Here is a 26,459-nt window from a genome sequence, read left to right on the forward strand (position 1 = left end):
TTTAGCTGTATAGTTACACAACCTAGTAGATTTTCCCCTACAGAAGTCATGGAATCATAGAAAATTAGGGTTAGAAGGGACCTCAAGAGGTCAACTAGTCCAACCCTCTGCTCAAAGCAGGACCAGTCTCAACTAGATCAATCCAGCCAAGGTTTGTATAGCAGGTCTTAAAACCCTCCAAGGATGGAGATTCCACAACCTCTCTCAGTAACCTCAGTACTTTACTACCCTCCTCCTGAAAAAGTTTTTCCTAATATCTAACTTAAACTACACTTGCTGCAACTTGAGACTATGGGTCCTTGTTCCTTCATCTATTACCACTAAGATCAGTCTAGCTCCATCCTCTTTGGAATCATCCTTCAGGTAGTTGAAAGCTGCTATCAAATCCCTACTCAGTCTTCTCTTCTGCAGACTAAATAAACCCAGTTCCCTCACCCACTCCTCAGAAGTCATGGGCCCCAGCTCCATAACCATTTCCATTATCCTCCGCTGGACTTTCCAATTTGTCTACATCCTTTCTGTAAGGTGGTTGGGGACAGAGGGGCAAAAGTGGACACAATTCTTCAGACTGGCTTCACCAGTGCCAAGTAGAGGGAAATAAATCACTTCCATCAATCTGCTGGCAACATGCCTACTGATAATTTTTATATGGATCTACATCCAGCATGGCAAAAGGAATTTTTAGGTTCATGATATTCCTGCTCGTCAGCCCAAACACATTCAAACCATTACAGAATAAAACAAAATATAAACTTGGAATAGCATCCACAACCTAAAATGTATTAAATGCTCTTAAAAGACATAAGTACACCTCTTGAATAGTCTTTTAACTAGGTAATATAATCCATAAAACAATATTGAAAAACTTATTTAAAACCCATGCTGCTTTTATTACTGTTGTTCCCATCCATTTCCCTATACTTTCTCATAAGACAACTGTGATTCACTACCTTGTTAGACTTAACATTTCTTTTTTTTTTTTTAATCATGAAAACCTATGACACAAATAAAATTCTTAAGATATTTAAATCATAATAAAATATAACATACCCCTGAGGAGACAGTTTATCCAACCACCCTGCTTTTATCTTCTTCACCGATGGTCCATAAAAACAAGCATAGGGTGTTATTGGTTCATGTGAAGCAAAAAGTTGGTCATCATCAAACGGCCGAAAATAAGTTTGTTCTTTCACAGACTGGGTTTGATTTCCACTTTGTTTTTTGGCTTTACAATTGTTTTTTCTTAAATAGTGGGAACATTCATCCACAGTTGAATATTCAGGTTCTCTGACAAGCTCTCCTGATTCAACACACTTGTTTTCTTGAGATTTTAATTCAGTTTTCACATGGTCCTCAAACACCTTCCCCATCGGATTACTAAAAACACTAGAAGAAACGAAAGCATTTGTTATTGGTTTACTAGCTACAAAAACACAAACAATGACTAATTATGAATTACATTCATGTTTCATCTTTGCTGTGAGGCAAGTACCCACAAACTGAATGTAATTCAAATTTATTTTACACATGACAGAGTAAATCCTACCATGTTAAATCACTGGATTTTGGCAATGAAGCCCACTTCATAATTGCTGCCCACTTTGGAAATCTGAATTTTGCAGATTTTAAAGAAAAATTTGTCATAAATGATCAACTAAATCCATACTCTTTACAAATACTTAGGGGTTTGCTTCCCTTTCAAAGGTAGGCAAAATCCTCAGGGCTATCAGGTAGAAGCTCCTACATTTGAAGGCTGGGGCTGCCTTTCTAGATATGAGATACTGCCTTACCTCAGAAGTAAAATTAAAAAAAAGATTTTGTTAGGGTACATAAATCAGGTAGCAGAGTAGGAAGAGAATAAGCAGAAAATGGAAACCTGGAAGATATCCAAAATAAACATGTCAATTTCCCTGCTCTTGGTGTTAGTAGGTACCTAAACAGCTCTACAAACATCATCAGCACAAATCAGTGACAAGGGAAAGATGTACCCAGAGAGCTCAATTTCAATTTGATTTTGGAGTGGAATCTGGGCTCTGGTAGTCCTAGTCATGACCAGGAAACAATTACTTCAAGGAAGAATTTGATGACCGGTATAAGCAACATACTATCCTCTTAAATTTAAACTCATATATAATAAATACCATGAATTATAACGAGAAGAATATTCTTCATTCATTTTTTCCTCTTTCTTTTTTCCTTCCACAGCCCAGAGTTCATCACCACAGATTTCCTATGAAAAAAGAAAAATACTATGAAAATTGAACATCTTCTCTGGAATGTTAGATGATATCAAAGTTATTAAATGCATCAAATTAAGAATTAGGCTCCAGACTAAAATTCTTCTTTATTGCATTTAGCAATTTGATTTAATCTCTCAAATGCTTCTAAAGGCAGATAATTATTATAAAGTATATGTAAAAGGTATCATTAATTTCAAATTATTCAATCTTTTCTCCAATAAAAAGTTCTCTATGATTAATGCTCACAATTCAAATGTATATGCATTATACATTAGATACATGTATGATATATCATCTTCCTGACACAAGTTGTTTTCTAAATAAGTGAATTAATATTCTGCCATAGCTGCACAGTAAAGAAAAAAAAAAGTGGAAAGATTTCAGCAGTTATACTAATACTCAATGTTACACGTACCTAGTACTTTCCTTCTAAGTTTCCCTCATTACCATATTTACTCCAATAGACAAGATTTCCTCCCCTTAAATCAGCATGGGGAAAAGTCCCTCATCTTATATTGGCATATGAAGTGGAGGGGGGAGCAGCAGCTGCTGCAGTTTTCACTCTGGCCCTGAGCACAGGTCAGAACCAGTCAGACCCACAGCAGCCTCCAACCTCTACCCCTCTTTCCCTCTGCAGCTTGTGCCCCCTACCCACTCCTTCCCCTCCCACTTACTGTTAGGCACAGCTTGGCTCAGGCTCAGGCTGGGTTCTCTCCCAGGCACAGAGCAAGGAGCCTCTGCCTCTTCCCAGCCAATCAGGGATTAGAGGGATCAACAGGTGTTTCACCACCACTGCTCTCTACATAACCCATAGCCCATGCCTCTGTTTCCCTGTACAGCCCATGCCTGTACTTGCCTGCACACTACTACATTATGTGGCAGTACCCAGCCAGGGGTGACCAGGTATATATGTGGGGCCCTGCTTCTTCATTCTGGGGGCTGATTGCCAGTAGCATATCAAGCTGTCACCATTACGGAGAGTGGAGACAGCAGGGAGGAGTTCAGAAAGCACAGGATCTGAGAACAGGGGTGGAATGCAACACTCTTACCTACCCACGCCAGGAACTCCACTGAACTGCTGCCCTGGCTGTTGTGCTTAAAAGTTAAGTACACACAGGCAAAAAGCCTGAGGCTGAATTGATTCAATTTTTGCAGGGTTTTTTGTTGTTGCTGTTGTTTTTTAACTGCACAGATTGAACCAATAAGCAAGTGAACTAACATTCACTTTTCAAATAGGAAAGGCTTAGGAGTGAGGGGCAAAGGCAGGTCATGGGCATATCACTGCTCCTCCCCCCGCCGCCATCATATACCCCTTTCCCCTCTCCTCCCTCTAGCCCCAAGGACACAGACTCCGCAGGGGTGGGGACTGTGATTCCTACAGCCCTCCCAATTTGGCGCCTAAAGAGCGTATCCCTTACTTTACTGACAGTTGTTTTTAGACTTCCCACAGTCTCCTACCCATACTGGAGCTTTGAAAGGACTTTCTCTAGAAAGCCAATCAAGTACCTTACATTGTCACCAATTGCATAGAGGTGGGTGTGCAGGGTGGAATCAGCATGGCAAGGTTGGCTGCAAGTGCAGCACAGGGAAAGGACCAATTAACAGTTAATGGTTTAATACATTCACATTGAGCATGGAAGTGACAATCATTCTGTTCCATTAAGTGCCAATTGTGCAACAGCTTTGTTTCCCATCCATCAGTTGATAGGCATTTACTGTTACACACACACAACCAACCATCCACCACAAGCAAAGGGCTACAAAGCCTACCCCCTTGATGCCCCCAAACCTGGTTACCCCCCCATACCAAATAAACCTTGGACTAGGAAATCAAACTGACACAGAGGCTTTCTGTTTCCCCACCCTATTGTCTAATCTATAGACAACAGATTATTGAGCAGTAGTCCTGGTTGCACCTCATGGGCCTGCAGTTTGAGATGTCTAGAGGACTGACCAGACACTAGATACAGCATGCTCTGCACCTGCATATAATATTGAACCAGTTCAAGGAAGACCAGCTCAAAACAGGACTTGAAACATGTGTTCTTCATTCCACAAAGTTTAAACTGTCCTGAATGTCTACACTTGTGGGGTTTAAAGGGTATTTAGAATGCTATAAACATTAAGTCATTCCACATCCATAGTGCTTGTTCCAAAATACTTTCCTACTCCCCTTCCTCAAACCTTACAATATGGCAGTTAAAATTGATCTAGGAACATTAACATTTGCATTTCCTGATGTTATCTGGGAACCTTATTGTATTAAGATAGATTTTGCATTTAATGACTGGTTTTGTTTCCCTTTAGAAAGAGAAAACAATCAACTTTCATTTTATTATTGAAATGTCTAAATGAACCAAGTTATTTTTAACTGTACATCATATCTAACTAAGGCCCCTGACAGATATTACACTTAGGATATGATGAACTGGTTAATCATGTCTTAAGTAGTTACCTGGCCATACATTCAATCAGTTAATTGTGTGATAAAACAAGGAATAAGCCACAAAGTTATTATACAAAATATGCGCACTAATTTTGTGGCTGGTTCCTATAAGGCATTCACTTGAGTGTGCGGACAGTACTCAACCTCAGGAGCAGCCTTTCAAGACTCCTGTGTCCTCCAGAGGATAGAAGCGCCCTTAGCTGATCAGAGCTCTTAGCTGAGAAGCACAACCTGTGAACTGATCATAACTCCCAGCATGTGGTGCACTCCCCCAACTGGGTGCTCCAATCAGCTCATCAAGGCTCCCAGACAGGGGAGCAAAGAGAACCAAAATTTGGGATCCCACAATCAAGTTTCCTACCATGCACATGTGTGTCAGGGACCTAAATTTTAATAAAAAGGATAAGTTCCCACCACTGCTTGTTTCTGATAAGCTGTATATCAACTCATACTCAATAGCTGTGTCTTGGCAACATAAGAAAGAGGTGGGGGACTAGCTTAAAAAAGGGCCAAGACAAAAGCTGAACATGTGAAGAATGTCACAAAAACTGTGGCATATCAGCAGCCTGCAAGTAGTAGGTCATCCTGCTCAGTTTCAGTAAACATCAATGTGCTGCAGCATGAAAGATTTGAGTATTTACTATGAATAAAATGCACACTCAAATGTGGTACTTTTGCTTGTAGAAATGTTTGCAAAATAAAATATTATGCAAGAAACGGTGTACCCATTTCACTAATTAATAACACTAACCATTTACCTGATATGTTATACTTCAGGGAAACTAGTTAATGTTTTGATAGTTTTCTAAAAGACATTCCTTTGATTTAAAAAAATTGTCATCATCATATAACAATGGCTCAATGTGAAAAAAATGATGTAATTAGATGTTATCCTTTCAGCCATCAATATCCATTTGTCCCTGAAAAAATAAAAATCTGTCTTTATACTTAAAAATAGTTGAGAATAATTTTTAAATTATTTAAATATATTGGCTCATACTGCATGACAAGTCGTATTATTTAAAAAGAAACATAGCATCCGATCCTGGATGCAAACATTCCTACAGGAATTTCAGGATACATCATTTCATTTCATTTCAGAATGTTGTAACATTGACTCCAAAGCACAATCTGGTTTCTTTACCATCTTTAGTTCAAGGGACAGTTCAACCCATCCTAACTGTCCTACCAGCAAGCTATGAGTTAAGGGTAGGGAGCAGCAGTCTTCATCCTGTTGAAACTATGTTGTTATTCTGTAAGACTCCTGGGATCAGGAGGGCAAGCAAGAAAGAACAAACATGACTGTAGCCTGCAGATGAGGAAACTCCCTTAGGAGGGATGAGAGATTCTGAGTTCTGTTTTTTCTCTGAGGACTGCTGATCTATTTTACAGTACACAGTCATTAGACAAGATCATGATAGCAAATCATTGCCTTAACTCTAAGGCAAGTGTGTCTTCTCTTCCAGGTTTGCTGATCTCGTATGGCATGCTTTAAACTAGCTTTGCCAGGAGATGGGGCCACAGGGCCACAAGGACACTTCCCAGCCAAGACAGGTGATGAGAACAAGAAGTACCCAGGTAAGTGACAGGGGTCAGAATAGTCCTGGGATCAGAGGGGAGGTGCATGCACCCATAAGAGGCCTTAAATGCCTCTACACCAATACTCGTAGTATGCGGAACAAGCATGAGGAATTTGCCCTCCTGCTAGCCAATGCAAACCTGGACATAGTGGAGCTCACTGAAACCTGGTGGGATTCAACCCATGATTGGGCAGTAAACATCAAGGGCTGTAGGCTGTACAAGCAGGATAGAACGGGGAGGAAAGGTTGAGGTCTTGCGCTCTACATCAAAGAACAATACACGTCCTCAACAAACAGCACGGGGGTCAGAGGAGGGGCAGATTGAAGTGCTCTGGGTTAGAATACAAGGGGGTCAGGGGAAAGGGACTTAACGGTGGGTGTATACTATCGAACACCCGACCAAGGTGTGACTTAAGAGGCTGCGACTTGGATGACTACACAGTCCGGTGGGTGGAGAATTGGCTAGAGGGTCACACCCAGAGAGTCATAGTGGATGGGTCGGTATCAACCTGGAAGGGTGTAGGCAGTGGAGTCCTGCAAGGCTCGGTCCTAGGACCGATACTCTTCAATGTCTTCATCAGCGACTTGGACGAGGGAGTGAAGTGTACTCTGTCTAAGTTTGCACATGACACAAAACTGTGGGGAGAAGTGGACACGCTGGAGGGCAGGGAACAACTACAAGCAGACCTGGACAGGTTGGACAAATGGGCAGAAAGCAACAGAATGCAATTCAACAAGGAGAAATGCAAAGTGCTGCACCTAGGGAGGAAAAATGTCCAGCATACCTACTGCCTAGGAAATGACCTGCTTCGTGGAACGGAAGCGGAAAGGGATCTTGGAGTCTTAGTGGACTCCAAGATGAACATGAGTCAGCAGTGTGACGAAGCCCTCAGAAAAGCTAATGGCACTTCATCGTGCATCAGCAGATGCATGACGAACAGATCCAAGGAGGTGATACTTCCCCTCTATCAGGCACTGGTCAGACCGCAGTTGGAATACCGCAAGCAATTCTGGGCACTGCACTTCAAGAGGGATGCGGATAACCTGGAGAGGGTCCAGAGAAGGGCTACTCGTATGGTTAAGGGCTTGCAGGCCAAGCCCTATGAAGAGAGACTAGAGAACCTGGACCTTTTCAGCCTCTGCAAGAGAAGATTGAGAGGCGAGCTTGTGGCTGCCTATAAGTTCATCACGGGGGCACAGAAGGGAATTGGTGAGGTTTTATTCACCAAGGCGCACTCAGGGGTTACAAGAAATAATGGCCACAAGCTAGCAGAAAGCAGATTTAGACTAGACATTAGGAAGAACTTCTTCACAGTTAGAGTGGCCAAGGTCTGGAATGGGCTCCCAAGGGAGGTGGTGCTCTCCCCTACCCTGGGGGTCTTCAAGAGGAGATTAGATAAACATCTAGCTGGGATCATCTAGACCCAGCACTCTTTCCTGCCTATGCAGGGGGTTGTACTCGATGATCTATTGAGGTCCCTTCCGACCCTAGAATCTATGAATCTAGGGAGAAGAGCTGGACCGGGAACTCTCAAGTCAGCTTGCCGAGGCAGTTAAGCCAAGGGATGTGGTCATCATGGGTGACCTAAGCTACCCGGACATCTGCTGGGAGGAGCAGTCATAGAATCATAGAAGTAGAGTTGGAAGGGACCTTGTAGATCTTCAAGTCTGACCCCCTGCCAGTCAGCCAGCTCTGACTGCTCACATAGGTTCAAGCCAAGATACAGGACCTCCACCTAACAAAGGAGGTGTCCCACCAGGAGAAATGCCTTGCTGGACCTGGTCCTGGCCACAGGCGATGACCTGGTAAGGGGACTGTGGGTACTCAACCACCTGGGTGATAGCGAGCATTGCCTACTGGAACTCACCATCCAGCACAGGGTGTCAAAGGCCTGCAGCAAGGCAGCAGCCCTTGACTTCAGGAGGGTCAATTTCAATGAGTTAAGGAGATTAGTTGGGGAGGCATTGAGGTCCCACACGGTAGGTCCCTGTGGCGGGCCAGCAGGGGGGCGCTCCTGTGTTGAGCCACCCACCTCACTGCGCCCGACCACCTTCCAGGCTCCAAGTGCCTCCCTGGGGGTGCCTCACATTTGGCCAACCCCCTTCCTGAAGCACACCCACTAGCCTGGGGGTTCCACTGCCACCACCCAGGGCTGGGCTTGGTTCTGGCTCTGCACACCCTGGGAAACACAGGCCTAGTAGCCCTTGAGGGTATTTGATTCACTTCAAGAACTTAGGATGCTTCCCTTAGTCAGAAGCACAAGTAGTGGTCTCTCTTAGTCAGCTGAACCAAGGGGACTCCAAGGCATAATCTAGACCCACTCCCAATAAGTCTCCCACACTAGGTACAAAGGAGAACGTTATTGGTTACAAGGGGTAGGGTTGGAATAGGGTACAGGGTAGAGCAATAACAGAGAAATCCCATAGAGCAAACTCCCATGGCTGGGTAGCCTTTGATCAAGCATCTGAGTTACTGCAAGCTATATATCTAGTTAGATCTTAGGTAGCTTACTCACAAGTATCATCCAGAGGCAGGTGAAGATTCCCTCTGGAGGCAGCCAGTTCCTTGATGAGTTTTGAGAAAGAGAGCAAGTTTCAGATGGTTCCTCTCTTCTCTCGCTCCGAGCTCTCCTCATGGCTACTGCCCCCTCCTCCTGGGCAATCCTTAATTTATGTAGCCCTTGTGACCTCATTTACCTGGTCCAATGGAGCCCAGCACCTGTTGGCTGTTAGCCATTCAATCTGAAATGCATCAGTAGTTGCTGAGCAGACTGGCAGTTCCTAGCTCCCCAGGGAGCAAGCCCCTCACCCAGGTATGTGATACCAGTCACATAGGCAGAGGGAGCAGGTTTCCCCCCTCCCTCAGGAATGTATCCAGCTTAGGTTACCTAAAGAGATAGGATAAGGTGTGTATCCTCTGCTGGGCCCATCCTAAGCAAACTGTCACAGAGCAGAGTTTATGGGGAAAAACAGAGGTGGCCTTCTGCTACAGGGGAGCTGGAAGTCCAAGATGAGTGGTCATTCCTTAAGGGGATGATCCTCTGAGCCCAAAGGGTGACAGTCCCAATGCAAGTCAAAGGGGGCAAGAGTGCTCAAAAGCCCCCATGGCTCACCAAAGGCATCTACGAATGCCTCAAAGCCAAAAAGGAGGCGTACACCCAATGGAAGGGAGGGGCCATCACCAAGGAGGATTATACCTCCATTGTTCGAGACTGTTAGGGAAGGCTAAGGCGGAGACAGAACTAGGACTAGTGACCAGGATCAAAGTTAACAAGAAGTCCTTTTTCTTGTTAAGGCACCACCAGGCCTAGTGTCAGAGAGGACCTAGTTAGAGAACTTCTGGTGGGGCTGGACGTGTTCAAATCAGCAGGTCCAGATGGTCTCCATCCCAGGGTGTTGAGGGAATTAGCAGAGGTCATTGCGGGACCCCTGGCACGGCTTTATGAGCACTCATGGTGCTCTGGCCAGGTGTCAGAGGACTGGAAAAGGGCCAATGTGGTCCCCATTTTCAAAAAGTGAAGGAAGAAAAACCCAGGAAACTATAGGCCCGTTAGCCTTACCTTGGTCCTGGGGAAGCTTTTTGAGAAAATTATCCAGGAGCACATCTGTGAGGGGCAAGCAGAGGAGTGTCTGCTTAGGGGCAACCAACATGGGTTCATTAGGGACAGGTCCTATCAGACCAACCTGGTTGCCTTCTACAACCAGGTCACAAAATCCTTAGACACCGGTGTCATGGTGGATGTAGTCTTTCTGGACTTTAGGAAGGGCTTTGACACCATCTCTCACCCCACTGTCATTAAAAAATTAGGCAACTGTGGCATCGATGCCTACAGAGTCAGATGGGTCACAAATTGACTGGAGAACTGCACCCAGAGAGTGGTGGTGGACAGGTCATTTTCAACCTGGAGGGACGTGGGCAGTGGGGTCGCCCAGGACTCAGTGCTCAGGCCCACACTGTTTAATATCTTCATCAGTGACTTGGACTGAAAACCTTGTTCAAATTCACAGATGATACTAAGACGTGGGGAGAGGTAGGCACACTAGAAGGGTGGGACAGGCTACAACTAGATCTGGACAGGTTACAGGGGTAGGCGGATGAAAACAGGATGGGATTCAATACTGACCATTGCAAGATACTGCGCCTAGGGAGAAAGAACCAGCAGCATACCTATAGGCTGGGGAACTCTCTTCTCGTCAGCACAGAGGCAGAAAAGGATCTTGGAGTCATTATCGATTCCAAGATGAACGTGGGCTGCCAGTGTGAGGGCATATCATCACAAACAGGCCCAAGGAGATGATCCTCCACCTATGTGTGACATTGGTCAGGCCACAATTGGAACTGCATCCAGTTCTGGGCGCCGCACTTCAGAAGGGATGTGGACAGCATTGAGAGGGTCTAAAGGAGGGCTATTCACATGGTCAGGGGGCAGCAGGGCGGGCCTTATGAGGAGAAGCCACGGGACCTGAACCTGTTCAGCCTCCACAAGAGAAGGCTAAGAGGGGATGTGGTGGCCATCTATAAACTTACTGGGGGGACCAGCGGGGAACGGGATAGTCCCTGTTCCCCCAAGCACTACCAGGAGTAACTAGGAATAACAGCCACAAGTTGACTGAGAGTAGGTTCAGGCTAGACGTCAGGAAGCACTACCTTCACAGTCAGGGTAGCTAGGATCTAGAACCAACTTCCAAAGGAAGTAGTGCTCACTTCTACCCTGGGGGTCTTCAAAAGGAGGCTAGATAATCACCTAGCCAGGGTCGTTTGACCCTAGCATTCTTTCCTGCCCATGGCTGGAGATGAGGACTTGATGATCTGCTCAGGTCCCTTCTGACCCTATCAAATATGAAGTCAGGTCCCCCTTTCTTGCTCTCCTCCTGGCCCTGTGAATCTTACCCAGAGTGAAACCTTCATTTTTAGGGTAGTCTTCATGCACAACAAATTGTGTGTTCCACTTCAGTCAACATGCCCTGCTATTCATCAGGATTAATTAGCATGGCTCTCTCAGTTATTTCTGCTGTTGGTATCCAAGATAGCTGGATTCAGAGCTGGCTTGTGTACCCCTCTACAGCACTGCACTGTGATGTACAACCTTGGGAGTTTCAGAATTTCTTTACATGAAAGTAAACTTGATACACATAATTGATTCCTCAACTAGACATCGACACAGTGACAGTTGCTGAAGTGTTAAGATATTGTTTGACTTGTACTACTGTTTAATCAATACATAAAACAATTTGTTCCTCAGTGAGCTCTTCAGAGGCTAGCTCGTAGCTTCTCCTTCCCTTCCTTACATGTATTGTATTCCACAACTCAGAAACAAGTACTTTTAATAACCCTAGTTGCTTCTAAGTGCAGATATTCACCTTAATTCACAGCTCTTATGCCATTTCCCAGCTGTGACTCTAGTGACTCATTAACTGTTTCCCCCCCACAAAGTATCCTCTTACAGACTGAAAACTTTTCTCCTCAATTACTTCCCCACCATCCTTCCTCCCACATATAAGATCTAGCAACCAGCCACTTAGAGTATTTTCTAGAATTTTACATTATACAATTCATCTCATTATATGCTGAAATTATTTTTCAGTATCAGAATGATGCTGTCATATCAATTAATCAATTTAACAAATGAAGACATAGATACACTAGTGACAGAGATGAATTTTCAACTGATTTACCCTCCCTTTCCTGCTTAACTAGAGATGAATCCCTAGCTATTGCTGAAGACTGGTCTGAATGGGTGGATCAATGATCTTGAAAAGAACTAGAGTCTATGATAAAAAGCTAAAGCGACATAGAGAGCCATGTTAGTCTAAACTAAAGTAGAAGGCAATGCAGATTTGCAATTTAGGCCTTTGACAGATGTTCAGTTTAAGATGTAATGGGATCTAATCCTCAATCCCAACCATTGTGCATCCTGTCATGACACACACATGGCAGGATGCATGATTTTCATATTGGGGATCAGATCCCAATCACGCCCTCCTTCCTGGTGCAGAGAGCGCCTAGGCTCTCCCTCCATGAACAAACTGAAAACTAATCAGTTGATTCCTGGCCCCGATCAGCAATCAAACCAGTTCCTAGTCACTGCCCCAGTTGACAATCAGGTAGGCACACAGAGAGCTTGGAATTGGTTTGCAGCAGTCCAATACTGAACTCCCCATGCACTGGGAACTATAAAACTACATTGCTGCCCAGCTGGGGAGCACACCAGATTTTGACACGTCCTAGCCACAACTTCATTTTAAGGTATGATGCAAACAAGCTATAAAGGTATCACACGTTATAAGTGGAAAAGCTTTGTGGCTCACTTTCTGCATTAGCATACCATAAATAATTCACTGGCCACACATGCAACTCAATTTACAGCATGATTAACTTGTTATTTGCCCCTTAAATGCAATGTGTCAGGGGCCTTATACACTAACCAAAGTACATGTGTGTGTACATGTGTGTGCGTGTGGCCCTAGAAAAGATAGATAATAAAGCATACCACATTTAATGAGCTGTAGCTCACTTTCTCAGATGAGTCTGAGTTAAAAAGGCTATGAAACAAACTGAGACTAGGAGCAGCTGGCAAACAGCGTGATCAAACTAACCTTTCTCAGGGAACATCAAGACCATTAAAAAGTGAGGCAATCATTAAGTAATTCCCATAGAGTGTAGAACAATGAGCCATTAAGTCAACTGACTCAATCAGTTGCCTGAATATTAATTCTATAGCTGCTTAGCTGCGGAAAAGGAATCAAACCAGTGTGCTTTTGTTTTGGGTAGAATAAAAATTACTTTCCTTCCTTAATGCATGCATTTCCAATTTTGCATGGCTGATTTTGGGTAAAAAGGTGTGTTATATGTGAAAAAAACATGGCAGCTAGAACTGTCATACTTTTTCCTGGGACATTTCCTCTAATTTACTCAGATTTTCACAAATGTGATATTTTTACTATCTTTCTTTTCTAGTCTCGTCAGCTCCCATGTTCTGATGTAGCTAAACATTAAATTGTGCTAGCTTTAAGTTTGCAATGTGTGTCGTAACAATTTAGAAAAATTTGTTTACCCACACTAAAGAAATAGTAGCTTCTTTTTGATTGAAAGAAGATTCAAGGTGATCATGTTTTAATTAAAAATAACAAATTAAAATCTCAGTATCTGCAGAAACAACTGTATTCATAGTAATTCACCTAATTTATGCAGCCAGTTTACCCGGTAAAAAAATTGTATACTTACTGCCTTACAAAGAAGAGATTGTTGATAACCTTCCCCTAATTGGGTTGGGTTTTTTTGGTCTTTTTCTTAAATAAAATAACCAGTTCTACAAAGTTAAGTAGTGTCACTAAATGCCCCAACGTGGCCAGATCCTCTAAGATCATGAGTTAGCTGCTGAAGCAGCTGCAGGCTAATTACAAATATAGGAGAGGTATTTTATGCATTTTAAAAGGTATTATTAATGTTAGCACATTAGTGCACATGTTTTTTCCCCTCTCTTACTTAATGTGCGTGTGCAAGATAATTATCCTTGTTGCCCATATTAGGTAAGAAAACAGGACATGATCATTAAAAACTACTTCCCCATTTTGCCTAAGTATACTTCTACAATGGAAGTAATATCTTGAACCATAGCACTGATACACATTTTACAATTTATTTGAATTTGCCAAAGATAAATTCTTAAAGATAAATTCTAGCCATCATTATGGACAGCTCAATTACAGCCTTTGATCAGTAAATAGTAACAGCCTAAAAAAATAGACAAAGCATTGGAATGACTAACAGGATGAAAAATAAATCTACAGCACACGTTTCTGAGTATGCTGGATTGGATTTGGATTTGAGTCTGGATTTTTTTTTCTTCTGTAGTCCAGTTCTTTTCACTTCTGGGCATACAACATCAAGAGGCATGTGATGGAGGTAGGAGATTGGATTTGGGCAAAGAGTGGGGAAAAAGGCGTTAGGAGCAGACTGTATGGAGCCCAACAAGGTGTTTTTGTTTACAGTATAATGTTTATAAAGTCTATTCCGTCTCAACCTCAAGATACTAAGGGATGGAGAATCTACTATTTCCTCTAGTAGTTTGTTCCCATAATCGATTTTGCCACTACGTTACCTTAAGAGTTCCCATTTAAATATCTACCACTGTGACACCTAAACCCTTTTCAGAGTAAGTGCTTCCAGTCCTCCAACCGCCCAGTTTCCTTCTATTCCCTGAATCAGTTACTAATATACATTTGGTTGAACAAGTCCATCTAACCAACCAGTGCACACTGCTCTATGGGCACTATCAGATGTTACATTTATAGCATCATAAAATGACAGACAAGCCACAAAGGTATTCCATACATAGTGTAGAACATCTGTGTGGCTTTAAGGCACGTTAAACTGAATGTGCTGTGCCCCCAGTCTGACCTAGTGGTTAGGCCACCAGGGGAGGGTCAGAGAGTGGGATAGAGTCCAAAATACAGGCCCAATCCCAAGTCAGGATCTACATACCAAGTTACCAGATCTAGGGAAAATCCAGAGGCAAGGACCAAAATGCAAACAGAAGTGAAATTCAGGAGTCAGAAGCCAAATTAACAAAACTAAAAAAAAATAAATAAAAAAACAGAGTCCAGCAAGCAGGATCAGGGAGCCAGAAATACTAGATTGCAGAAGCTTATCAGGGTAGACCTTTGGCAGGAACTTTTGACAAACCTGGAGCATACTGCCACAGCTGATGCTAAATGGGGAAGCTGTTCTCCCAGCAGCCAATCAATAGGCCCAGAAAGTGGCCAGCTGGAGTCATTAGCTGAGTTAGGGCTGCAATTCAGAGCCTTAGGCAGACGTGACCCATTAGGCAATTAACCCAGGCTGGGCTGCCTACTAGGGACCCTGATATTAGGATGTATGGCAACAATCAGCTAATTGTTGACACTTGCCCTAGACAGCCTCAAGTCCAGTTCCAGATCCAGATCCAAGATCACCTAGGGTGAATGCCTAAAACCAGATGATTTTCTGCCTGCACCCGGGCAGCCCTGGTTCCGTATGTGTGGTATGTGTCCCAGTTTAAGTCTAGGACGTATGCCCAGTGTTCAACCTGGACCCAGAATTCTCTGGGGGCAATGAAAACAATCAGACGATCATCCGCATCACCCCAAGACTTGCATATAACTGGATTCAGGGTGGTCTGGGCTGATGCCAACAATCAGCGGATTGCCAGCACCGGCCCAGAAAACACCTGCCAGGAGCCCCTATATAACCATCCTATCCTCAGCATTTATCAGCCTACATTTATTGTTCTACAATTTATCATTCTACAGCCTCAATCCTTGCAAGCTTTTCTTTGGAGGTTTTTTAACGCCTGACTTGACAAAGCCTTGGCTGCAATGATCTAGTTGGGGATGGTCCTGATTTGAGTAGGGGGTTGGACTAGATGACCTCCTGAGATCCCTTCCTACCCTAATTTTCTATGATACAACTCTTAATCTGATCCACACATTTCTACAGAAATATTGCTTCACTAATGAAGTGTGCAAAATTTTGGCAGCCATTTTGATTCAGAAGTGTTTCAGGCCATTTTGGCACCCGAAACACCAAATACAAATCAAATGGAAGGCTCCGAAACAAATAGTCAGGCTCCGAAATATTTCGGAAATGTTTTGGAGAATTTCGGAGTCAGGCTTGCAGGGAAACAAAAACTAAGAGGAGGGAGGGGAAAGGGGTGAGGGGGAGAAGGAGCACTCTGATATTGACATCTAGCTCCCAGTTCAATTCCTCAGCTCTCTGATCATTTCCCCAGTTCTTCCCAGGGGGGCATAGGCCCCTGATCTGTGCGCAGGGTTTCAGCACGCTGCCGCTGCAGGCTGAAGCCAGTTGTAGCCACCTGGCACAGCCTGTACCAAGTGCCAGGAAGACTGCAGTGCTGCCACTGGCTCCAGCCTGCAGCGGCAGCCTGCTGAAAACCAGCATGTAGATCCGGGGTCCCACCCCCCTGAGAAGAGCTAGGGGAATGATTGGCAATCTGGGGAATTGAACCGGGGGCTGGGGAATCCCTGTCACGCGACCTGGCTCTTCAAGGAGCAGAGATCCATACCGAGGTCTCATCATCACTGCTGCCCAACCCACGCAACCCCACATTGCCAGGGCAGTGCAGGGCAGGCAGCGGCAGCAAGGAGACCCCAGCCCAGATCTCTGCAGAGCTGAGTCACGCGCCAGGGACCAGCAGGCTTGCTCACCACTCTGCACTGCTTCCCTTCCCTGCGACCTGGTGTGACAGGGATCAGAGATCCATGCCGGGGGGGGAGGGTCTCCTTGCCTGCACAAAAATCAGCAGCCCTCCTCCTCCCCCAGAAGAACCACCCACGTCCCCATCCTGCTCCCCGCTGGGGCCCTGCAACCCCACCCGGCTGGGTAGGGCTGTGCAAAGCTTCCTTTGCAGCCCGTCCGAAACAGATTCAGAAGAGATTCGGCCAAAACGAAACAGGTCAGTGATCCAAAACACTGAAATGAATCACTGTCCTCTGAAACAACTGAATACAAAACTGAATCAAAACACATCCATATTGCACAGCCCTAATAAAAATGTTACCAGCGTGAAGCTATGCAACAGGTCCTGCAGAACCCAAACAGAAACACCGCCATTCAGAATATTTTTCCAATTTTGAAAAATCAATTTTTGAGGAGATTGATAAATACGATGGAGATATAATATAGGGGGGAAAGTAATATAAAGATGGTACTATATTCGCCCAAATACTACTTCAAATGTATGAGAACCTCAACAAATAATTTGATTCCAGACATGGGCAATGAATTATTTGCTTTAATTTTCCATGACTAGAATATAGTTAAAGGAGAGTCATCCGCTGCTCCTGCTCCTTCCCAGTGCTCCCCTCTGATCCACTCCCCTTGCTCTGTGCATCCCTTGATCTGTGCTACCCCTGCTCCACATGTCCCTTACCCCATTCCCCTATTCCTTTCTGTAGTCAAAAGAAGTGAAAATTAAGGGATGGTCTTTTCTAGGGGATGCCCATCAGAAACAAATAGTTAAACAAAACTGATCATTGATCAATTCTGGTATGGTTCCTCTTTATCATACTGAAATGGTCTACTACTACTGAAACAAAGAGTATGTTTCAGTCTCCACAATATCGAAATCACTAGACCTTCAAATTCTGAATGGAAAGGTGATCGAGAAGTTGAAAGTAATATATGCTAGGATAGAATTCATGACCCAAAAAAAAGGGAACAAGAACACTGGACTTTAAAGAAGGAGTTCTGAAACAACTAGGAAAAAGAGTAGGTAAGGTCCCTTGGACAGACAAAATAAAGGATAAAGGTGTCTAGGAAAGCTGACAGTTCCTGAAGGACATAGCATTAGAGCCTCAAAACAGTAAAAAGATAAGAGTTACTGCAGGAGACAGATACAACTACATAAGAACCATATAAGGAACTTCTTAGCTACTTCAAAAAATCAAGAGGGAAAAAACAGTGAATGGAAGAAAAGGAAAGTAACTAAGGAAGTAAAATCAAGGAACAGGGAGAACTTGCAGAAACAAAAAAATAGAAAAGTGAAGGAAGAAAGAGAGAGACTGTGCTATACGACAAGCAAGGAATGTTAGATACCACAAAGGAGTTCTACAAATATGTTTTATGGCAAACAGAACCTGGGAAATTGTGGGTCCCACGCTGAATAGTAAGCGATAAAGGTAAGCTATTCATGGAAAATGAAAAGAAGGCAAAGCAGGTCAAGTACTATGTTCCTTCAGCTTTTGCTAAAAAAAACTTCAATCAGACAACTGATAAAACTACTATAAACAAAAGAAAGGACACCTATCGATCAAACTGCCATCATTAAGTGAGAATTAAATAAAAACCCAGGGCCAGCCTGCCTAACACCTGGGAAGTTATTAATACAAATTCTCAAAACAACCAGCTTGTAAACATCAGAGAAGGAAAAAGGGTGACCACTAACAGCTACAAATTTGCTAAGAATAAGGCATAATATACCAATCTGGATTTCCTTTGTTGATGGAAAGTTCAGTGCATGAGGGGAATGCAGTGGACATAATATAAGTGCACTTCAGTTAGGTTTGAAAGTGTCACACACCATTCTCATAAATAAACTGCTGAAATATCAGCTTGATATTATGTTAGGTGAATATTCAACTGGTTGAAAGTAAAGGGTACTTATATAACAGAAAAATCACATTGGCAGGAAGTTTCAAGTTCAGTGACATAGGGATGTTTTGGGTCTGGTAATACTTAATATTTTAAAACTTTTTAAACTTAGAAGTCTGCAAAAGACACAACTGAGAAAAGTTGCAGACTCTGAGGCTAGAACTAGAACTCAATGGAATCTTGATAGAACTGGGCTATTTAGACAATACAATGACATTCAAAGACAACTCTAACCCTGAGAAGGAAAATAAAGTGCACAAATACAGAATGGGGGACATCCACTGCAAAAGAATAAAAACAAACAATTTTGAATTACATTAAAAAAAATGATTTTATGAAAGGGATAAGGGGTGATGGTACCAATCTTTATGGTTGTCATTAGGCCGCAAGTGGAGTACTATGTACAATTTTGGACACTGTATTTTAGGAACATATAGAATCCAGGGAGGATCCAGGGGTGCGAACCACGTATGCCAGAAGGGCTGGAATGCAAGCCTTATGAGGCAAAGTTGAGAAAAATAGATATGTCTGTAGAAAGAGACATGATAGCACTCTTTATGTCAGTCTTTCAAGTATGGGAAGAAGTAAAGTAACTGTTCTCACTTGTCACAGAAGGCAGACCCTGAGGCAATAGGCAACCACAGGAAGAAAATTTATGTTAAAACTCAGAAACAACCTTACTTTCGGTACAAGACAACAGTGAAACAAGCTACCTAGGGAAGCTGGGAAATGTCTTCACTGGAGGCTTTCAAGAAGAGTATGGATAGGTTTGTGTCTGGAATGGGTTACAAACAGCATATCCTACATGTGTGCAGGGGTTTGGATCAGATGAGATCCCTTACAACCATATTCTTATTCCATTAAATAATCAGAATGCAAACAGTTTTTAAATTGTGAGCAGGAAGAAATAGTACAGTATTTCTTATCGTTAAGTGCTGCTATATTAATTTACATCCAGAGCTTTCAAAACTTACATTGGAATCTTCAAGGCTACCGAAAAAAAAAGTTTCCCCATATGGAGAGATGACCGAGGGCTTCTCTTCACTGGCAACTTCTTTAAAGAAAAAAAGTGGTCACATGAATAAAAGGACAGAGTACTGTAATCTAAAATGCATACAGGATATTTCTTCAATATGCATTATATTTACACTGTTAAATAAAATTCTGTTTCTACCTAAAGTGGAACATATAGTTGGCCTACACCAGTGATTCTCAACCAAGGGGAGGCAGCACCCTGGGGTACTGCTAGATTCTCTGAAGGGTGACACAAGGTGTGAGGAGATACGCCAGTATGTGTATGCTCAAGCTTTTCTCTGCCTGGACAATCCTCTACTCCCACTATAAGGAAGTAAGCAGTGTAATATATAAATTAGTTTTTGCATTGGGTGTCACTAAATCCACAAAAGTTATGGAGGAGTGTCTCAAACCCAGTAAGGAGTGCCTCAAGTCCAAAAAGGTTGGGAATCACTGGCCTACACACAGAGTTGGACTGCTTAGTTTTCTAAACCCATACAGTTATTTCAGTGGGAGTCTGTTTGCTTTCAGGGACTAGTCTCATCCTCAGCTGCACTTATTTTTCAGACACATCTGAATAACATTTAGGTTTCATTTCAATGCAACAGATTTGCTTAAAATGAATACATCTAAGCTTTTACAAGAACTTTTTAGTGAGCAAAAGAACTTTTTCTTTATAGTCAATTGAGCAATATTGCTAACCTCTTCCTGTGCAAACGTACATATAACACCTTAATTCTTCGCATTTCTTATTTCCTCAAGATCTGAGATAGCACTTATGACTAATTAATGACATTTTGTGAATTGGGTCAGACATGGGCATTTTTCACCCACAATATTTTTGCTTCTGAATATTCATATCAGGGTCTATTGTTTCAATTAACTCTATACCAAAAAGACTTATAAAAAAGATCCGCTTACTGATTTTAATTTCTTTGAAACCCCAGATTAGCTCTAAACGGAAACAAAAAAATCACCTCTGATGAAGAAACAGAAACAATTACTTGGCATATTTATCTTTTTCATCTTCTTCCTCATAATTTATGGTAATAAACAGTTTAGTTTCAACTTTGAACATTTGTGTCTCCTGCTCCCTCAACTTAAGATACAGGTATAATAAAGCATGACTCACTTGTTTGTGAAGCCTGATCCCCAGTACAAGAAACATTTAAAATATCCACACTTCTTCTTTTCTTAAGGGAACTTGAAATAAACAAAAAAAATTAGTAAGTGATATTTGCCAGAGCGTGTACATAGCTTAGGTATCAACATGGGATGCAAGTTAAAAAAAAAAAACAAATCACTTCAGAAAATGCTGATTATTTGCATGTCTACATACAATTCAAAGCCTTAGAAAAGGCAGCTTATTCCATTAGTTACTATTTGATATGACTGTCAAGAACATATTAAATCCTTTTTTGCCCTAATTGTAGACTCCACCCCTATACCATTAAAGTCCATGGGAACTTTGCCGTGGACTTCACTCCACATAGGATCTGATGCTAAAAAGAAAGTGACATCTCCCTCCACACATTTCTTAGAGAAATATTTGAGTAACTTAATATTACATGATATAAATGAATACATCATTTTCATTTCAATAAAGAACAAACATATCAAGGAAGCATTGATTTAAAATAAAGGAAGTAGGATGCTATGTTCCAAGCCACTGAAAATGATTTGTTGAAATGCTGAGTTAGAAAGACGGCGCTCTTTTCCAGAGTTCTATATCTGAATATAATTGAAACTGCTTGACAACCTAGCAATAGAAACAGCAATCACTATTACAGCCACTGTAATACTATGCCTGTAACTGCTGGTTTATGTTTCCAGGAAAACAAGACTGTGATTTCATATATTTGCTATCATGCTATCTCGTAAATACTTGAAGGGAGAGTTTTAGATGGACAGCCACATGTCATCCAAATCCTCTTCACACAATTAAAGTCAAATATTAATTTTTCAAAATTAACAGAATTAAACATGAATTAGGATCTGAAGAAGACTGGGATGTGGTTTGCTTAGGATAACATTACTAGGACACACACACTTATATTTGTTTTCCCCATTCCAAACAGTAGTTCTGCACTTCACAGCTTGTTCAACAACCATCATTTTGCAGGCTCCTAAACTAGGTTTTATTTTTTTTATGGTTAATTCCACAGTTAACACTCATTTCAGGCCAGGTTGCCACTACAAGTGATCAGAAACCAGTCTATACTCAGAACAGAACAGAACTTCGGCACACAGACTAGTTTAAAAATGGCAGAACCCAGTCTAAGATTTGCCCATCCCACCGTTCCTGTCCCCTCACTCCCAAGGGTGGATGTGTGTTCTGTTCACCACCAATCTAAATTACTCCACTTACAGAAAACTGTGTAGCTTGGATTTAATCTGCCACAGGCTTTTTGAATGTCTGTACCTAGCCTTAGCCTGTGCCTTAATATTCTCCAGATGCAAATCCTGAATTGTTCACTCACCATATCTTTTTGCTAAGCTAAAAAGAATCTGTTAATTTCTTCTTTCCTAAACAAAAGCAAAAATATTTCAAAACCTAGATCTTCTTTGCTAACAAATTACTTCTTCCAACATAGCATATGGTATTATAGCTGAGTAACAAACAAAACGCTTAATGGCTTGCATTAAACTGGTATTAAAAAAAAAAAAAAAAAAATGGAAATTTTCTTCAATGTTTCCATCAAAACTTAAAGATAAAAAACGTAAAAATTCAGCCCTGCAACGTAAAATGAATTTTAAGTTTTTATCAAGATCCACATGAGTTAGATGAAGACCTGCCACCTACAATTTTTTCCTGAAAACGTGTTTCTCCATTACCTAAAATAGCGAGTCAATGGTTTAACTTTAAAGAGGAAGAGAAAATATAAAAAGTGAGCAATAAAATACTCAGAAAGGAAAATGAGCTAGTGTTTCTACATATTTTAATATTCATGTGTTACCCTCCAATATAATATATTTGCCCCTCAGCTTACTACATAGGTTTGTTCTGGAAATAACTAAAAAGAAAAGTTCTATTAAATGCAATCACTTTTTTGATTGATTAACTGATTGATAGATTGATTGACCGATTGACTGTTAGACTGACTGAGTGATTGAGACTGTGAAGACACCTATGATAAGCCCCTAGCAAGCCTTTTAGCACACAGAGATAATGCTCAGTAATAGACTGAAAATAAACACATTTGTTCTAGTACTAGCCAGTTTCTTGAACTAATGTTTTACTTGAATGGGGGGCTATTTTAATATCTTTAACAAGAGAACATGAAAATACAGTAGGATGTGATATGGCATATAAAATTACATGATAGCATTCTAGGGTTGAGGAGGAAAGGCTGAGAAAGTGAAGGGGGGATCTTATTTGGGGCTAAATCAGACTGAGATTAATTGGTTTAGGCAACTTCATAACCTGTCTCTATTTATTTAGAGGTGATACCATATTTACTCAAATATAAATTGAGGATTTTTTCCCCAATCAGCATGCAGGAAAAAAACCATTGTCTTATATTCATGACTGCATAGTCAGGAAGGGCTGAGCTTGCAAGTGCTGTGCTCCAAGACAGAGCTGTCCAAGTAGCATCTGACAGCAAGTGAGGAGGAGAGAAAGAGGCAAGACAGGGGAGTTTGGGGGCAGGGGGGAGAAAGAGGTAGAGTGGGGAACAGGGTGAGGGGGTGCAGGTTATAGGGGGCAGGAAGGCTGCAGGGAGACGAAATGGGAGGGACAGAAGGAAAGGCGGCCACCTGACACCCCCCCCCCCCCCCAGCCAGTGCTTTTCCTGCTGTAACACTGGGCGGGGGGGGGGGGGGGGGGGGGGGGGGGGAATTCAAGACAACCCTCCAATATTTAGAGTTTATACCTCAAGAATTATAACAAATTTCTAAGTTTTCCATATATAGAATCTAATTATTGGGGGGTCATCTTAAATTTGAGTACATATGGCACTAAATAACCACGCACAAAACAAATAGTTTTCCTTCTGCCTGGCAGAGGCCTCAGTTGCCTTAATTCCACTGATTTCAGTCAGAGGTAGACTGGCAAATTACTGCGGCCAAACAAACTCAATAACTTTTAAAAGGTAAGAGATACAAGGGATACATCAAGTTGCCTGTTTTTCTCCAGTCTTCTTCCCCTCCAAATGGGGTGACAGCATGTGATGAGGAGTACCTGGGTTATTTAGAGATGCTCCTGCTCAGTGGAGGCTGAGCTAAGAAAGGAGCAGAGGGCTATTCTGGCTATCTTCCTGCAACAACACTCAAACAGCCCTAAAAGCACAAAATCTTATCTAGGCCTACTTAAGTTAAAACACCTTATTTTAACAAAACACTGCACTTCTAACAAAGCATTGCCTTTTGTTTTCTGTCAAGTTCAGCTGGAATTACTCCAGCCCAGGGGTTGGCGACCTGTTTCCAGCTGTGGAAACAGACCAACTGAGTTTGGGCTACAGACAGGCCAGTGCATGAGGAGTAGGTGCTAGGATCTAGCCACTATATCAGCTTTTCCCAACAGCAGCACAAGGAAAGCACCTGCTGCCACTCCTTCTTCCCCCAGCAGCACAGGGAGAGTGTCTGTGGCTAGCATTTTTCACACAGCAACAGGAAGCTTTGACAACAGTTGCTTTCTTCTGCTACTGAGGGTGCTCTCCTATGTGGCACCACAGTGAAAAGCAGAAGCAGGAGCAGTTGGGTCCTAGCATCTACATGGATGCCCTTCTCTGAAGGGAAAGGGCAGCCGCATGGACACAGCAGGCCCCAGCCCTAATCCTAGGCCCAGGTCTGCTTCGCTCCATCCCGATCCCTGCCCAGCCCTAGCCCTCCTTCCTCCTCCCCACGGTCCTTTCCACTCCCCTCCTACTGACTTTCCTACCTGGGGGGGCATGCTCGTGCTCAGCCCCCACCAATTTTTTTTTCTCCCTCCATCTGTGTCTACAGCCCAGGTTGCTGACCCCTACCCTAGCCCATTTCTCTCAAGCAGAGGTAGCACCTTTAGGCTACTAACAGAAGTTACACAAAAACAAGTGTAAGTGATCAGAAACCTGTTCAAATCTGTAATACAACAGAAGTTCAGTGCACACAAACTGCTTTCAAAATAATCAAACCAGTTTAAAATAAATGTGGATGGATGTAGCATCAGACTTAACTGATTTAGGTCATCAGTTTATTCAACTTCTGTCCCTGTTCCCCTCCAGATTCAAGTTAACTCACAGTCCCCCAGCATCCCAAGATGCTTGGCACCTCCTCCGCAAAACCCCCTAGCAGGGTGAGTAAGCTAGCCTTGGCACAAGCTGTCTGCTCCAATGGAGCAGGCAGGCATTCTCTAGCACTTCAGGCTGAATTGATTCAGCCTCAGGCTTTTTGATTGTCTATACTTAGCCTTATAGACTAAATCAGAGATATATAGCAGATCTCTGTAGACACACACACACAGATGTTGTATCTCCCTAATTTGGTCTGTAAAGGTGAAAATCTACCCCGCCTTCTGCCTGAGTTCAGACTAAATATCTCCCATTTCTCTCAAGCCATAGCTGTTCAAGTATGTTATGTTACAACTTTGGGTTGAAGTATTGAGGATAAATTGATCTTATTGTCTTGCAAATACCACTTGTATTCCCAAACCTTTATAAATACCTTTATTCCAAAATGCACTTGCTGGAAATTGGATTGTGCATTATAACAAGGAAATATGTTAACAGCAGTTTCTGCCCTGCAAGTGAAACACAGTCACAGAGAACAGAACAATGAGCAGGCTTAGCTCCCTAGATGATGTTACTCACTTTACTTACTCTAAGGAAAGATCTACTTTTCTTCATTCTGGTTTTCAAAAACAAGATTTCTATCTAATTCCAGAATGCATTGCATGCAAGACCATACAATACTTACATGTATATAGGAGCAGTTTGTCTCCCCCCAAGTTACAATTTAGCCTGCACTATACTGTAGTTTGGAAAGAGATTCATGACCAGGGATAACCTGCAGCTCTCCTTTGACCAGCTCTATGGAGTGAGGTTGAGGGGGTGAACAAAGGTTAGTGAAAGCTACCATTCCCACCACTTGAAAGCCTGAAAAATATCACCAAATAGCTAGGCCATCTACCAATCAAGAGTATATATCATGGACAAGCCCTTTCCATATTTTTATAGAGCACTTTCTTAATAGAGAAGTGACCGTATACACATACATTTCATTTTTTTAAATATGCCAGCATCTTGGTACACAGCAAATGACTACTTGTATGTCTATTTATACACAGTAGCAATAACTGAAGAGATCTTGCTACTGCCAATAGAAGTATTTTGCAAATTTGAGAGGTAAAAAGGCAATGCATACATCAAGTTTGCCTCCCCATCAGTTGCTACCATACTGCTAATCCATTCTGGCAGCTTTGTTAAATTCTCTTTAAGACACTCATCTCCACCAAGTTATAAATCTGTTTAATTTCCCTCTTCAAAGGAAGTGTTTCTCTCCACACTAGTTGTTCTAGTACTTTCACCTCAGGGTTGATTGTCAGATGATATACTATAAGAAGGCATCCATGGCCTTTGAAAACATCTCTCTGCCAACCACTTGTTCTTGTTTTTAAGGCTTATATGTGGACTGATCCTAATGTACTACAATCATCTGCCACTTGCAAACACCCTCATTTTCACTCATTTCCATTTACTTTCTAAGCAACCTTCAAATGGCTTCTTTAATCAGCACCAGAACATCCTCAAAAAATGTAAGTGAATAGTTAAAGTATTCATTAAGATGTACAATACAGAAGATCCCAACAGTTCATTACAGATTATTTTTAGCTATAGCAGCAGTGCCACAAAACAGCACTTTCCCTAATGCGTTCTTTCCTTATTCTATCCATAACTAAAAGACCTAATTTATTTTACAAAGGGTAATTTTTGAACCAATAAACAGCTAAGGGGTAAAACAAATCAACAAATAATGAAAATATTCAAAATACCTCCAGAAGAGGTACCAGATCATTGCAGTATATGATTTACCAGATATTTACTAGGAAGATA

The 26,459-nt window shown here is 42.2% G+C and overlaps 1 protein-coding gene across 3 annotated transcripts in view; it reads right to left on the reverse strand.

Moving 5' to 3' along the window:
- Positions 1-26,459, reverse strand: part of ARAP2 (ArfGAP with RhoGAP domain, ankyrin repeat and PH domain 2) — a 233,428-nt gene that overhangs the window by 188,714 nt on the left and 18,255 nt on the right. For all 3 annotated transcript variants that reach the window (XM_019480415.2, XM_019480405.2, XM_014594961.3), the window contains exons 3-6: positions 20,564-20,634; positions 19,392-19,471; positions 2,142-2,230; positions 1,051-1,386 (exon numbers count right to left, since the gene is read on the reverse strand). In XM_019480415.2, coding sequence (XP_019335960.2) covers positions 1,051-1,386; positions 2,142-2,230; positions 19,392-19,471; positions 20,564-20,634 — 576 coding nt within the window. The remainder of the gene's footprint in view (positions 1-1,050; positions 1,387-2,141; positions 2,231-19,391; positions 19,472-20,563; positions 20,635-26,459) is intronic.

The sequence above is a fragment of the Alligator mississippiensis genome, chromosome 2 (genome assembly GCF_030867095.1).
Source record: "Alligator mississippiensis isolate rAllMis1 chromosome 2, rAllMis1, whole genome shotgun sequence".
Lineage (NCBI taxonomy): Eukaryota > Metazoa > Chordata > Crocodylia > Alligatoridae > Alligator > Alligator mississippiensis.